Here is a 12730-nt window from a genome sequence, read left to right as displayed (position 1 = left end):
AAAAAAAAAAAAAAAAAAAATTTACTAAATGAAAGCATTGGGGCCTCAGTCTTGAAAGCTGGCTTTGTCTGGGTGTGGTGGCTCACACCTGTAATTCTGGCACTTTGGGAGGCCGAGGTGGGCTAATCACCTAAGGTCGGGAGTTTAAGAGCAGCCTGACCAACATGGTGAAACCCCGTCTCTAATAAAAATACAAAAATTAGCCGGGGGTGGTGGCGTGTGCCTGTAATCCCAGCTACTCAGGAGGCTGAGGCAGTAGAATCCCTTGAACCAGGGAGGTGGAGGTTGCAGTGAACTGAGATCATGCCACTGCCCTGGCAGCAGAGTGAGACTCCATCTCAAAACAAAAACAAAAACAAAAAATAACAACAAAAGAAAGCTGGCTTTGGCTGGGTGCGGTGGCTCACACCTGTAATCCCAGCACTTTGGGAGGCCGAGGTGTGAAGATCACGAGGTCAGGTGATTGAGACCACCCTGCCTAACATGGTGAAACCCGTCTCTACTAAAAATACAAAAAATTAGCTGGGCATGGTGGCACATGCCTGTAGTCCCTGCTATTCAGGAGGCTGAGGCAGAAGAATCACTTGAACACGAGAGGCAGAGGTTGCAGTGAGCCAAGATTGCACCACTGTACTCCAGCCTGGATGACAAAGCAGGATTCCATCTCAAAAAAAAAAAAAAAAAAAGCTGAGCTGGTTTAGGAGCTTGTGGGCCCCTAAACCAGACAGGGATAGTTTTTGCCATCATGTAATTAAGATTTTTAAAATCTTTAATAAGGGTTATTTATTTCTTGAGATGGAGTCTTGCTCTGTTGCCCAGGCTGGAGTGCAGTGGCGTGATCTCGGCTTACTACAACCTCTGCCTCCCGGGTTCAAGTGATTCTCCTGCCTCAGCCTCCCAAGTAGCTGGGATTACAGGACCCCATCACCACACTAGCTAATTTTTGTATTTCTAGCAGAGATGAGGTTTCACCATGTTGGCCAGGCTGGTCTTGAACTCCTGACCTTAAGTGATCTGCGCACCTTGGCCTCCCAAAGTGCTGGGATTACAGGCATGAGCCACTGCACCAGGCCTAATAAGGGTTTTAAAGATAATTGGTGTGTAGGTCTAGGGCTTATGACGGTAACCACAAGTTGTTAATGGCATTATGAAAAGTTTGTAGTTGACCTTTACAACTGGATGTTGAATTACATTTTGATTTGATATTTACAAAAAAGTATTTCTTTGGCTTAAAAAAATTATTTAAAAGTTGGTGATCATATTGTCTATCATGTAGCCAGCTTTCAGTTATACACAATAGGAACTTTTTCACATTTACAAATAATACTTGAGATAGATATCTGAAGGTACCAGCACATGAAAGGTGTTCAGAAGTAACAAATTGTAAAATGAGCTAACAAACAAATGAAAGACAACAAAAAATAAAACAAGAGCCATAAAGCAAGCAGATGGGAGGCATGTTCAGTAACTGGCTAATAATGCATCTGAAATGATTGCTGTACTTAAATATTGTTAGAGTCATAGGATTTTGAATAAAAACCTTAATCGATTGTCTTTAGGTGAGGAGTGGTACTGAAACATACTTGAATTCCTATTGCTTTCCTAAAAGCTCTGCTTTAAAGACTTAAAAAAAAAAATCTATAGGATTTACCTTCATCTGTTTCAATCCTACAATCCCACAGCTTTTCTGTCTTCAGAATGCCACAACTTAGTGGTCCAGCCAACAGCTTAAAGCCAATTTATCAAAATAGCATCTTTCCTAATTCCAACATTTTACTTTAGTTTTGTTTTGAGATGGGGTCTTGCTCTGTTGCCCAGGCTGGAGTGCAGTGCTGCAAACATGACTCACTACAGCCTCAACCTCCTGGGCTGAAGCAGTCCTCCCACCTCAGCCTCCCAAGAGGCTGGGGACCACAGGTGCAAGCCACCACGCCTAGCTCTTCTTTTTCCTGTGATAGAGTCTTGCTCTGTCACCCAGGCTGGAGTGCAGTGGCATGATCTCAGCTTACTGCAACCTCCACCTCCCAGTTTTAAGCAATTCTCCTGCCTCAGCCTCCTGAGTAGCTGGAATTATAGGTGCCCACCACCACACCTGGCTAACTTTTTTTGTATTTTCAGTAGAGTTGGGGTTTTACCATGTTGGCCAGACTTGTCTCAAACTCCTGACCTCATGATCTACCTGCCTAGGACTCCCAAAGTGCTGGGATTATAGGCATGAACCACTGCGCCCGGCCTAATTTTTGTATTTTTTGTAGAGACAGTTTCATCATGTTGCCCAGGCTGGTCTCAAACTCCTGGGGTCAAGTGATCTGCCCATCTTAGCTTCCCAAAGTGCTGAGATTACAGGCGTGAGCCACCACACCAGTCCAAAATTTCACCTTTTAAATTTATTTCATTACCATTATGTTCTAGGTAAATTTCATTTATTTCTCTGGGTTAAATTGTAGTGCTTTTTCATGTGTGTATTTTTGGTTCACACCTTCCCAGCCCACTGTCATGTATTAAGTAGGCCTTCCTCCAATCCCAGATCACAGTAATATTTCCCTAAATGGATTTTACTACATTTGGTCCCCCCATTTTTGGTTCAGTTATAGTTTACAGATATCATGTTGCATCCTTGATTTAAATATTGGGGAAAAACTTGCTTTTTGGATTTTATCTCTGATGTTCTACTGGATTATTTTAGGCTTTTAGAACACTATGAAATGGGTGCTTGCTTTTCACTTCCCAAATCATTTTGCATCAACAAAGTTCATAAGCTTATTGTGGGAAGTTCAAAGTCACATATCTGGTACTTACTTGCCTAGTGACCCTAGAGACATTAAATATACAGAATTTAGGATGGTGTCTGGCAGGTAGCAAGCACTTTTAATGAATGGCAGTTTAATATTCTGTTTGCATCCATTCTTGACCATAATCACCCCAAATCCAGCTTAGGTAGCCTTGATGTAACCTCTACCCTCATCCCCAATTTTTTTTTTTTTTTTTTTTTCTGAGACTGGGTCTCATTCTGTCACCCAGGCTATAGTACAGTGGCACAAACATGGCTCACTGCAGCCTGAGTAGCTGTGAACACAGGCCTGTTGCCACCATACCCGGCTAATACATGTGTGTGTGTGTATGTATGTATGTATGTATGTATTATGTGTTTTTAGAGACAGGGTCTTGCTATGTTGCTCAGGCTGGCCTTGAACTTCTGGGTTCAAGCAATCCTCCTACCTTGGCCTCCCAAAATGCTGGGATTACAGGTGTGAGCCACTGCATCTGGTGAATTAAGCCTTTTTTATGCACTCTCAAGTCTGAGGTATTCTGTTCATACCAATGTGTTCCTTTGTATCTTCTTCCCATAGCAGGTTGTAACATCATTTTGTATCTCCTTCTTTCAACTGTCAAATAAATGCATTGTGTATACAGTAGGCATTTAGTAAGGGATGTTGATTGGCAATGAAATCAACTATGAAGTTTTTGTTGATTTAGAAGATGAAAAGACAGTTTTAAAATACCATCCTGGGCCAGGCTCGGTGACTCATGCCTGTAATCTCAACACTTTGGGAGGCCAAGGAAGGAGGATCACTTGAGACCAGGAGTTTGAGATCAGCCTGGGCAATGTAATGACACGCCATATCCAAAAATTGTGGTGGCTTGCACCCACAGTCTTAACTACTTGGGAGACTGAGGTGGGATGATCATTTGAGCCCAGGAGTCTGATGTTACAATGAACTATGATTGCGCCGCTACACTCTTCTCGGGAGACAGAGGGAGACTTGTCTCTAAAAAATAAAAAAATACTATGTTCATTAACCTTACTGATTATTATTATTTGAGAGGAAGTCTTGCTCTGTTGCTCAGGCTGGAGGGCAGTGGCATGATCTTGGCTCACTGCAAACTCTACCTCCCGGGCTCAAGCGATTCTCCTGCATCAGTCTCCCAAGTGGCTGTGATTTTTTGGGGTTAATTTTTACATTTTAATAGAAATGGAGTGGCCAGGCTGGTCTTGAACTCCTGACCTCATGAGATCTGCCTGCCTCAGCCTTCCAAAGTGCTGAGATTACAGGTGTTCAGACACTGCACCTGGCCTTATTAGAATTTTCTGAAATCCCCCCTCTCACAAATTAATATCTGTGCACTAAATGGCAAAAAAAGAAACATTCTAATAAAACAGTAGTCTTTAAAAATTGATATGGTGTCAGAATTGTAAAAATCCTTTTTTTAAGAGAGAGAATCTCCCTGACAAAGCTTTTTAGAAAAAAATTGGTCCCTATAAAAAATACCTTTTTTCACATTTATTTTGTTTCTTTTACAGGGGATATATGAGAAGACCAAATCTCTTCAAAGTTAAGCATTTTTTAACCACAAGGTGGAAGCGTCATGTTAGGAAGACTGAAGGTGTCCACTAATGGTAGATTTTTTTTTTTTTTTTTGAGATGGAGTTTTGCTGTTTTGCCTAGGCAAGAGTGAAGTGGTGCGATCTCAGCTCACTGTAACCTCTGCCCCTGCTGGGTTCAAGTGATTCTCTTGCCTCAGCCTACCGAGTAACTGGGACTACAGGTATGTGCCACCGTGCCCGCCTAATTTTTGTATTTTTAGTAGAGACAGGGTTTCACCATGTTGGCTGGGCTTGCACTCCTGACCTCAGGTAAGATCCACCGCCTCGGCCTTCCAAAGTGTTGGAATTACAGGCATGAGCCACTGTGCCTGGTTGGTTTTTTTTTTTAAGACAGTCTCCTCTTGCTCCGTCACCCAGGCTGGAGTGCAGTGGCACTATCTCAGCCCACTGCAAACTCTGCCTCTGAAGTTCAAGTGATTCTCCTGCCTTAGCCTCCTGAGTAGCTGGAATTACAGGCATGTGTGCCACCACACTTGGCTAATTTTTGTATTTTCAGTAGAGAAGGGGTTTTGCCATGATGGCCAGGGTGGTTCTGAACTCCTGACCTCAGGTGATCCACTTGCCTTGGCCTCACAAAGCGCTGGGATTACAGGTGTGAGCCCCTATACTTGGCCAGAGGTGACTCTTAACAGCACTGAGAGATCACTCCAAGAGAGCAGAGAAATAATAGTTCTATCTCAGTTGTCAAAAAGCAAACAAAAAAAAAACCCTGACACTCCTTCACAACCAGTCTGATTTGTTGCGAACAGCCAATTTCCCATCTGCAGTTGCAGAAAAGGTCACGGGTTTGCAAAGGGAATAGCCTCTGGTCCTTCTGCTACTTAGGGGGGGAAATTAGCGTTTTCCTTTCAGATTAGTTCTAGGAAGTTGGTGTGAAACATCCTTAGGTTCCCTGTCTATTTTCCTGCCTCAATAGAACATTTCAAAAATGAAGCAGGAAAAAAAAAAAAAACCAAAAACATAATTCTACCATCCAAAAATAGACTAATCATTTGTTTAGGCTTTTATTCTTATTTACTTTTTCCCCTCATGTCTAATACTTGAAAAAATTGGTTCATTTAAAAATTCTACCTTACTTTTATGGGAGGGGAGATTGTAATGGATGCTTTAAAGAGCTGCACATCTTGCCCAGGTGTGGTGGCTCACGCCTGTAATCCCAGCACTTTGGGAGGCTGAGGTGGGAGGATCACTTGAGGCCAGGAGTTCAAGACCAATTGGGGCAACATGGTGGAACCCTGTCTCTACTAAAAATACAAAAATTTGCCAGGCATCATGGTGTGTGCCTGTAATTCCAGCTGCTCGAGAGGCTGAGGCATGAGAATTACTTGAACCTGGGAGTGGGAGTTTACAGTGAGCCAAGATCCCGCCACTGCACTCCAGCCTGGGCAACAGAACAAGACTCCATCACAAAAAACAAACAAACAAAATGCTGCAAAATCAAATACTGAAGTCTAGCCAAAATATACCAGGGAACTTCTGCTTAAGGGGTTTCCATGCAACATAATAAATTCTCTTGAAAACAGAGAAACTATTTCCAGTTTATTTTCTAAATTGAGATATCTACTCAGCAATGTCTCATTGAAACTACTATTTGTTTAGTGTGTTTCAAAGAGCAGACAGAAACTTGAGCCCATCCTCTGTCCTATGACTAGGTTGATATTAGCAGGGCTTTGCAGTGCTTAGGGTCAGGACTGTGAGATTTACAGTTCCTACTGGAGGCGAATTATTTGTTTACAGCTGCTCTTCATATTTCAAAAGCACCTGGAAATAAACTTTGTTATTCAGAACAAAAGACTTCTCTGATATCAGCATTTCTTAAAATGTGTTTGGAAATATAGGTATGTTAGTCCAAAGGGATGGTATGAGGCTGAATTATTTAAGGAAATGATCCCATAGCTAAGCATGTTTGGGACATCTTCTTTTCTGCATTTCTCAGTCTCTTTATTACATAATATAAACTGTAAATTTTCAAATCTTTTTTCTGATCAGAAAGCATACTTTCCATCCATTGTCTTGCCCATGGAACACACTGCCCCAGAACACAATTAACGTGGAATATGTTATATATAGTATACATAACATATAGCACATATAACATGTTCTGGAAGATCTGGACTTCGAAGAGTTGTTACAATATTATTGCCTCATAAAAGGTCATTAAATTTTGTCTTCCTCAAAGTTTTATTTGGTTGTAATCAGTTCTTTTTAGTGGACTTTCTTCTATTTGCATAAGTATTTATTTTCAGGTTACATAATGGGAAAAAAGCATTCATTATTTATATGAATATTAGTTCTTTATTGAGAATCAGAAATATTTTAAATTTATTAAATTCAGAGGTAGTCATTGCCTCTCCCCAATAAACTTTACAGTCTTAGACAATCTGAACATTTGAATAAATTCTTAATTATAGTATAAAAGAAAGTGGCCAGGTGTGGTAGCTCATGCCTGTAATCCCAGCACTTTGGGAGGCTGAGGCCGGTAAATCATGCAAGAGATCGAGACCATCCTGGTCAACAGGATGAAACCCCATCTCCACTAAAAATACAAAAACTTAGCCAGGTGTGGTGGTGGGCACTGTAGTGCCAGCTACTCAGGAGGCTGAGGCAGGAGAGTGGCTTGAACCCTAGAGGTGGAGGTTGCAGTACGCCAAGATAGCATCACTGCACTCCAGCCTGGGCGACAGAGTGAGACCTCATCTGAAAAAAAAAAAAAAAAAAAAAAAAAAAAAAAAAAAAAAAAAAAAAAAAAAAAAGAAAAGGAAAAAAAAAAGGAATTTTCCAGGAAAACTGGTAAAATAAGCTATAAAACATCTATAAAAGGCTGTGAAAAACTACGATAAAATGGTAAGCAATACTGTACAAATATCTGCTCATTAGTTGACATAATGTAAAGTCTACAACAAACCCAAGCTTCTACTTTAGATACAGTACTGTGAACTTTCAATGCTCTTTAATCTGGATACCATAATTTCCACCCTTCCCCATCTAAAGTTATGAGGAAAATGAAAGGATCTATCATAAAATATACACCAACTGTATTGTTATCATATAGAATAACAAACAGACTTCTCAATAAGCAACTTATCTGTTGCAGTAAGACAATATGCTATTCTTACCTTTCTGGGTTCGCCAGGAAGAGATACTTCCAATCTAGCATCAGATATTTTCACTTTCTAAACATAGAGGTAACTTACAGCATTTTTAGAAGCAGATCACAAATGCAAATTTGCTTCTGGAACAAAACATAACATTGATTTCTTGGAAAAACTTCGGAAATGTTGAGAAAAAGCTTTTAACATTTCTGATACATCCAACAGTTCAAGTCTAAATGTAATACATTAAGCACCCAAATCAACACTTGTCATTTATCTGCAGGGACTTAGTGTTTTTCTAAAATACTCATCATTTAGGTCAGGCATGTCAACATTTACCAATATTTGAGTAGGTATACTTTTTAAGAAGATATATTATACTGCCTTCAAAATAATTGTTACCTGAGTGTTAACTATCCTTCCTCCATCTGAACAAGCACCAAAAATGTAGCATCTCTTACCACTGTTTCTAAGAGTCACAGAATCTCTGTTCAGTCAGGGGGTCTTCATTTTACCGATAAGAAAACTGAGTGTGTGGTAGATTTGAATCCAGGGCTTCTGCCTTTTTTATTTTTTATTTTTATTTATTTATTTATTTTTTGAGAGGGAGTCTTGCTCTGTCGCCCAGGCTGGAGTGTGGTGCAGTGATGCAATCTCGGCTCACTGCAACCTGGGTTCAGGGGATTCTCCTGCCTCAACCTCCCAAGTAACTGGGACTACAGGCGTGTGCCACCACACCGGCTAATTTTTGTAGTTTTTAAAATAGAGACAGGGTTTCACCATGTTGGCCAGGCTGGTCTCAAACTCCTGACCTCAAGTGATAGGCCTGCCTCAGCCTCGCAAGTTGGGATTACAGGCATGAGCCACCATGCCTGACTGCTGCTTTCTAAATATCAGTTCACTCCCATATTTTTCTCCCATCATCATGAATGTGTTTATCATGTTGGTTTCTCTATAAAAGGAATTCTAGCTGAACTTAGAGCCATGGAGCATAACCACCAGCCTACGAGGGAGGGGAAGAGCAGGAAAGGTGTTGCACAGGGCGGGGGTTTGGGTACCTGGTTTGGCCACAGTCAGAATACCATGATTGTGTTTTGTTAGTCTTTAAATGATTTTGAGTCTGATACCAAATTTTGATTTTAAAAAGATTATTTCAGCAAGAGGTTTACCTTAAGGCTCATGAACTCATTCTGATTTTAGTTTGTGTCCCTTCAAAAACTGCTATCTTAGAAAAGTTAGAACTCAATGCCCAGTTGAAAAACTGTTTGGGGCTTGATGGCAAATCAAGTTTAGTCTTACATACTTTTATTTGTAATATACCAAAGTCATTTTTGCAATATTATATTAATATGTACTTTCAAGGATATAATAAATTACCGCTTACTTAAATAATCAAGATATTCAGATTATTATAAGATTTTTTTTTGTTATCTATTGCCGACACACAAATTACCAGATTTTCTAAGTGGGTTAAAGAAGCCTCCAAATTGTGTTTATATTGACATGTATGATTTTGTGGATGCAGAATAAGCTGGGCATAGAAATGGCCTAAATGCTTCAGGAGCTCTTCATTCCTCTGTGGTTGTCATCACTCTCCATGCCATTATGGTTTCATTTCTAGATCCTGTAGAACTTTCAACTGAAAGTAAGAACCAAGGCAACTCATTTTCCGTAATACACCACACTTCTAGAAATCGGCCTATATTACTATTGCACTGGGGATTAAGTAAAAAAAGAGAAAGAAAAGAGGAAGGGGAGAGGAGGAGGGGAGGGGAAAGTAGAGGAGGAGAGGGAAAGTAGGAAGGAAGAAAGGAAGGTAGGAAGAGGAGAAAGAAGGAAGGAAGGAAGGAGTTTCAGGAAGGAAGGAATCTGCTCACCAGTTGCTATTGTTTTCTTTTTTTTCTGGTTAGTGCTTTACCCTTTAATTCTTACAGGTCATGGTTTAAGATAGAGTAACTCTCATAGAGAATTTGAGAAGCATTAGTACTTCAAATTGAGTCCTAACAGTAAAATTTAATCTGATAAAAAAAAAAAAAAGGTAGTTTGCAGTGCTGTTGACAGGTAACAAAATACCTTTACTACCAACATTAGGATCAATTTAAGGTCCAGTAAAAGGAATGTATCTGGGATTATTTTCTTGATTACAGACATGAAAACACTCTTCTGTCAGTGTTCCAAGTGAGCTGGAGATTGCCTAAGCATAAGACCTAGCTTCATAAAATGACAAAGCCCTAGGCAGTTTCTGGGAAGCACTGGGAGTAACAGGCTCCTGGAACCCCTTGTTTGTTCATTCATTCATTAAGTACCTACTATGTGCTAGGCTTTGAGGATATTAAAATGAATTGTTCCAACAAATTTAGTAGACCTTGGCCTCAAAGAGCTCACATTCTACTAGAGAAGGCACCCATGGAAGTAGAAGATTATAATACAATGTTGTAAATCCAATAGTAGAGATACACAGTTTATTTTGGGGAGCAAAGAGGAAGGGTCCCCAACCCCAGACTGCCTGGGAAGGGGTGAAATGGAATTGAATGGGATTATGGTCAGCCAAGGCTTCCTAGTGGAGCTGCTACCTGAACTGAGTTTTAAGAGGAGTGGGAAAGGAAAAATGTGGTGGTTAGAATGGCATTCCAGATACAGGGACACAAGCAGCTCTGTGTTTATAAACTATGAGCAGTTGTGGACTTTTGTTTCAAGTGGCTCCCCTTCCCCAGTGCTGTGTGAAGGAGGGACTGAAAGGAGCAAGGGACCAAAATGCTGTTGCAGCAGTGCAGGTGAAGCATGAGGTCTCAACTTTGCAGTGCTGACAACCAAGAAGAGCAGAATGTATCAATATTTATCATTAACATGAATCTTTTTTTTTGTTTTGAGACCGAGTTTTGCTTCTCCTCCCAGGCTGGAGTGCAATGGCGCCATCTTGGCTCACTGCAACCTCTGCCTCCTGGGTTCAAGCAATTCCCCTGCCTCGGCCTCCCCAGTAGCTGGGATTACAGGCGTGTGCCACCATACCTGGCTAATTTTTGTATTTTTTTTTTAGTAGAGATGGGGTTTAACCATGTTGGCCAGGTTGATCTCAAGCTCCTGACCTCAAGTGATCTGCCCGCCTTGGCCTCCCAAAGTGCTGGGATTACAGGCATGAGCCACCATGCCCAGCCAACACCAATCTTTAGTTACTTGCTGAATACATGGGATTAAGGAGGAGGAGAAAGTATCAGGGATGACTCCAAGGTTCCTAGCTTGGCGGTCCCAGTAACTGAGAAAGACAATGCAGCAGGAAGAGCAGCTCTAGGCGGAACAGGATGAGTATCTCCACATGATAGGTTTGAGGTACCTGTGAGTCACATCCAGGTGCATGTGTCCAGTGGGCAGTGGGATGTGAGTCTGAAGCTCAGGCAAGAGGCTAGAGTTATACCCTTGGAGTCATCAGCCTAACAGACGACTGTGGTGCCAGGTGCCAAAATCTATGGACACGTGGCTCTGGAGGGAGAGGGGCTTACTTAATTGACTTGTGTGCTTTGATGCTCTATAGAGACACAATCTTTTACCTTCAGGCTTGTATTTTCTTGGGCCACTCAAATATGCTTGCATATTTTCTCTCACATCTCCTAGAACATTTGCAAAACAATTCTCAGTCCTATAATTTCTCCCTTCTCTGAGAACTAAAAATATATGGATGGCACTTACTATCTCTTCACATATAGCACTCACGGTGAGGTCTTTTTTTCTTTTGAGACAGAGTCTCAATCTGTTGCCCAAGCTGGAGGGCAGTGGTGCAATTTTGGCTTACTGCAACCCCTGCCTCCCAGGTCCAAGCAATTCTCCTGCCTCAGCCTCCCGAGTGGCTAGGATTACAGGCACCTGCTACCACGCTCCGTTAACTTTTAGTAGAGACGGGGTTTCACCATGTTGGCCAGGCTGGTTTTGAATTCCTGAGGCTGGTGGGTGAGCCACCCGCCTCGGCCTCCCAAAGTGCTGGGATTACAAGGCGTGAGCCACCATGTCTGGCCTCATGGTGAGGTCTTGTATGTAGAAGATCAATAAATGTTCATCTTTATTGCTTATATTCATCCGGTTCTCTGGATACAAAATTATCTTCCTTTGGAAGGCATTTTTTTGCTTCTCAAGTTTTAACTTCTTACAAATTTTAAGACAACTTCAAGATTAATTTGAGTGTAAATGAGAAGTACGTGCTAGGTATGTGTCTTCCATTCATCATCAAGACTGACTCATTCTTCTCATTATCACTACATACTGCTTATTGCAGAATTTAGAAACATCCACTTTTCTTCAGGAAGATTCTGGAGTTTCTCAAGTCAAGGTCCCACTAGAGTGAGTTAGGGTTGCAGTAACCTGGAGTGAGTAATCCCTGATTCCAGGTGGTGATGTGGCTTGAGTTTCACATTTTACTTTGTTTGAAGAATATGTGCAAAAGAGTCACTAAAAATAAGAACAAACTAGGCTTTGTTGCAGCTGAGTGGCTTGGCAAGTTTCTGTACAGAGGAATCATTGGGCATGAAGGATTTGACGCTGGGATAGAATCCAATTGCCCTTGAAATGGAAGCAGAATATCCTTTTTAAGAGCACTGAAGTTCTGGGATTTCTCTGGAATAATTACCTTTGTAAGGTATGGCTCATGTCCAGGGACTGTAACCTGAGAAGAAACAAGAGACAATTATATGAGTGACTGAAGATGTTTGTTGGTGCCCACACTGAAAACACTGATCTCCACCACTAAAATGCAGCCTTTGTGCAACGCATGTCACAATCTGCCAGACTCTGGGCCAGCGGCAGATTTGGTCCTGCAGGCTGAGTTACCCAATGCCTGTTGACAGAGACCAGCGTTGTGGATGCTGTTGCCAAGAATTTCAAAATGAAATCAGGACAGATGGGTACCTTATCTGGGGATGTAAGTGAAGAGAAGGAAGCAGCAGATGATTCTGCCACCATCCTTTCCATGGGGCACAAAGGTAAAGAGTTAACTGTTTCCCTTTTTACTGTATGTATTTAACATCCTCCTTAGATATCAAGATTATTTACAAGTAGAATCATTAGAATTATTTTCTCAACTTACTCATTTCTCTTCAGTTGACCTACAAGTCTATTGCTTCATTTAAATGCCTGCCTGCCTTCCTTCCTTCCTTCCTTCCTTCCTTCCTTCCTTCCTTCTTTCCTTCCTTTTCTTTCTTTCTCTCTTTCTCTCTCTCTTTCTTTTCTTTCTTTCTTTCTTCTTTCTTTTCTTCCTTCCTTCCTT

At 41.2% G+C, this 12730-nt stretch overlaps 1 protein-coding gene across 1 annotated transcript in view; it reads right to left on the bottom strand.

Annotated features, from left to right (window-relative positions):
- Nucleotides 1-10504: 10504 nt before the first annotated feature.
- The window catches only part of CPM (carboxypeptidase M), a 47323-nt gene continuing 45097 nt past the window's right edge, over nucleotides 10505-12730 (bottom strand). The window contains exon 8 of the mRNA XM_017545680.2: nucleotides 10505-12130. Coding sequence (XP_017401169.2) covers nucleotides 11876-12130 — 255 coding nt within the window. The 3' untranslated portion in view covers nucleotides 10505-11875. The remainder of the gene's footprint in view (nucleotides 12131-12730) is intronic.

Source organism: Cebus imitator, unplaced genomic scaffold (assembly GCF_001604975.1).
Source record: "Cebus imitator isolate Cc_AM_T3 unplaced genomic scaffold, Cebus_imitator-1.0 Scaffold181, whole genome shotgun sequence".
In the NCBI taxonomy this organism is placed as follows: Eukaryota; Metazoa; Chordata; class Mammalia; order Primates; family Cebidae; genus Cebus; species Cebus imitator.
The sequence above is the reverse complement of the archived record's forward strand: the minus strand, read 5'-3'. Positions and strand labels throughout refer to the sequence as shown.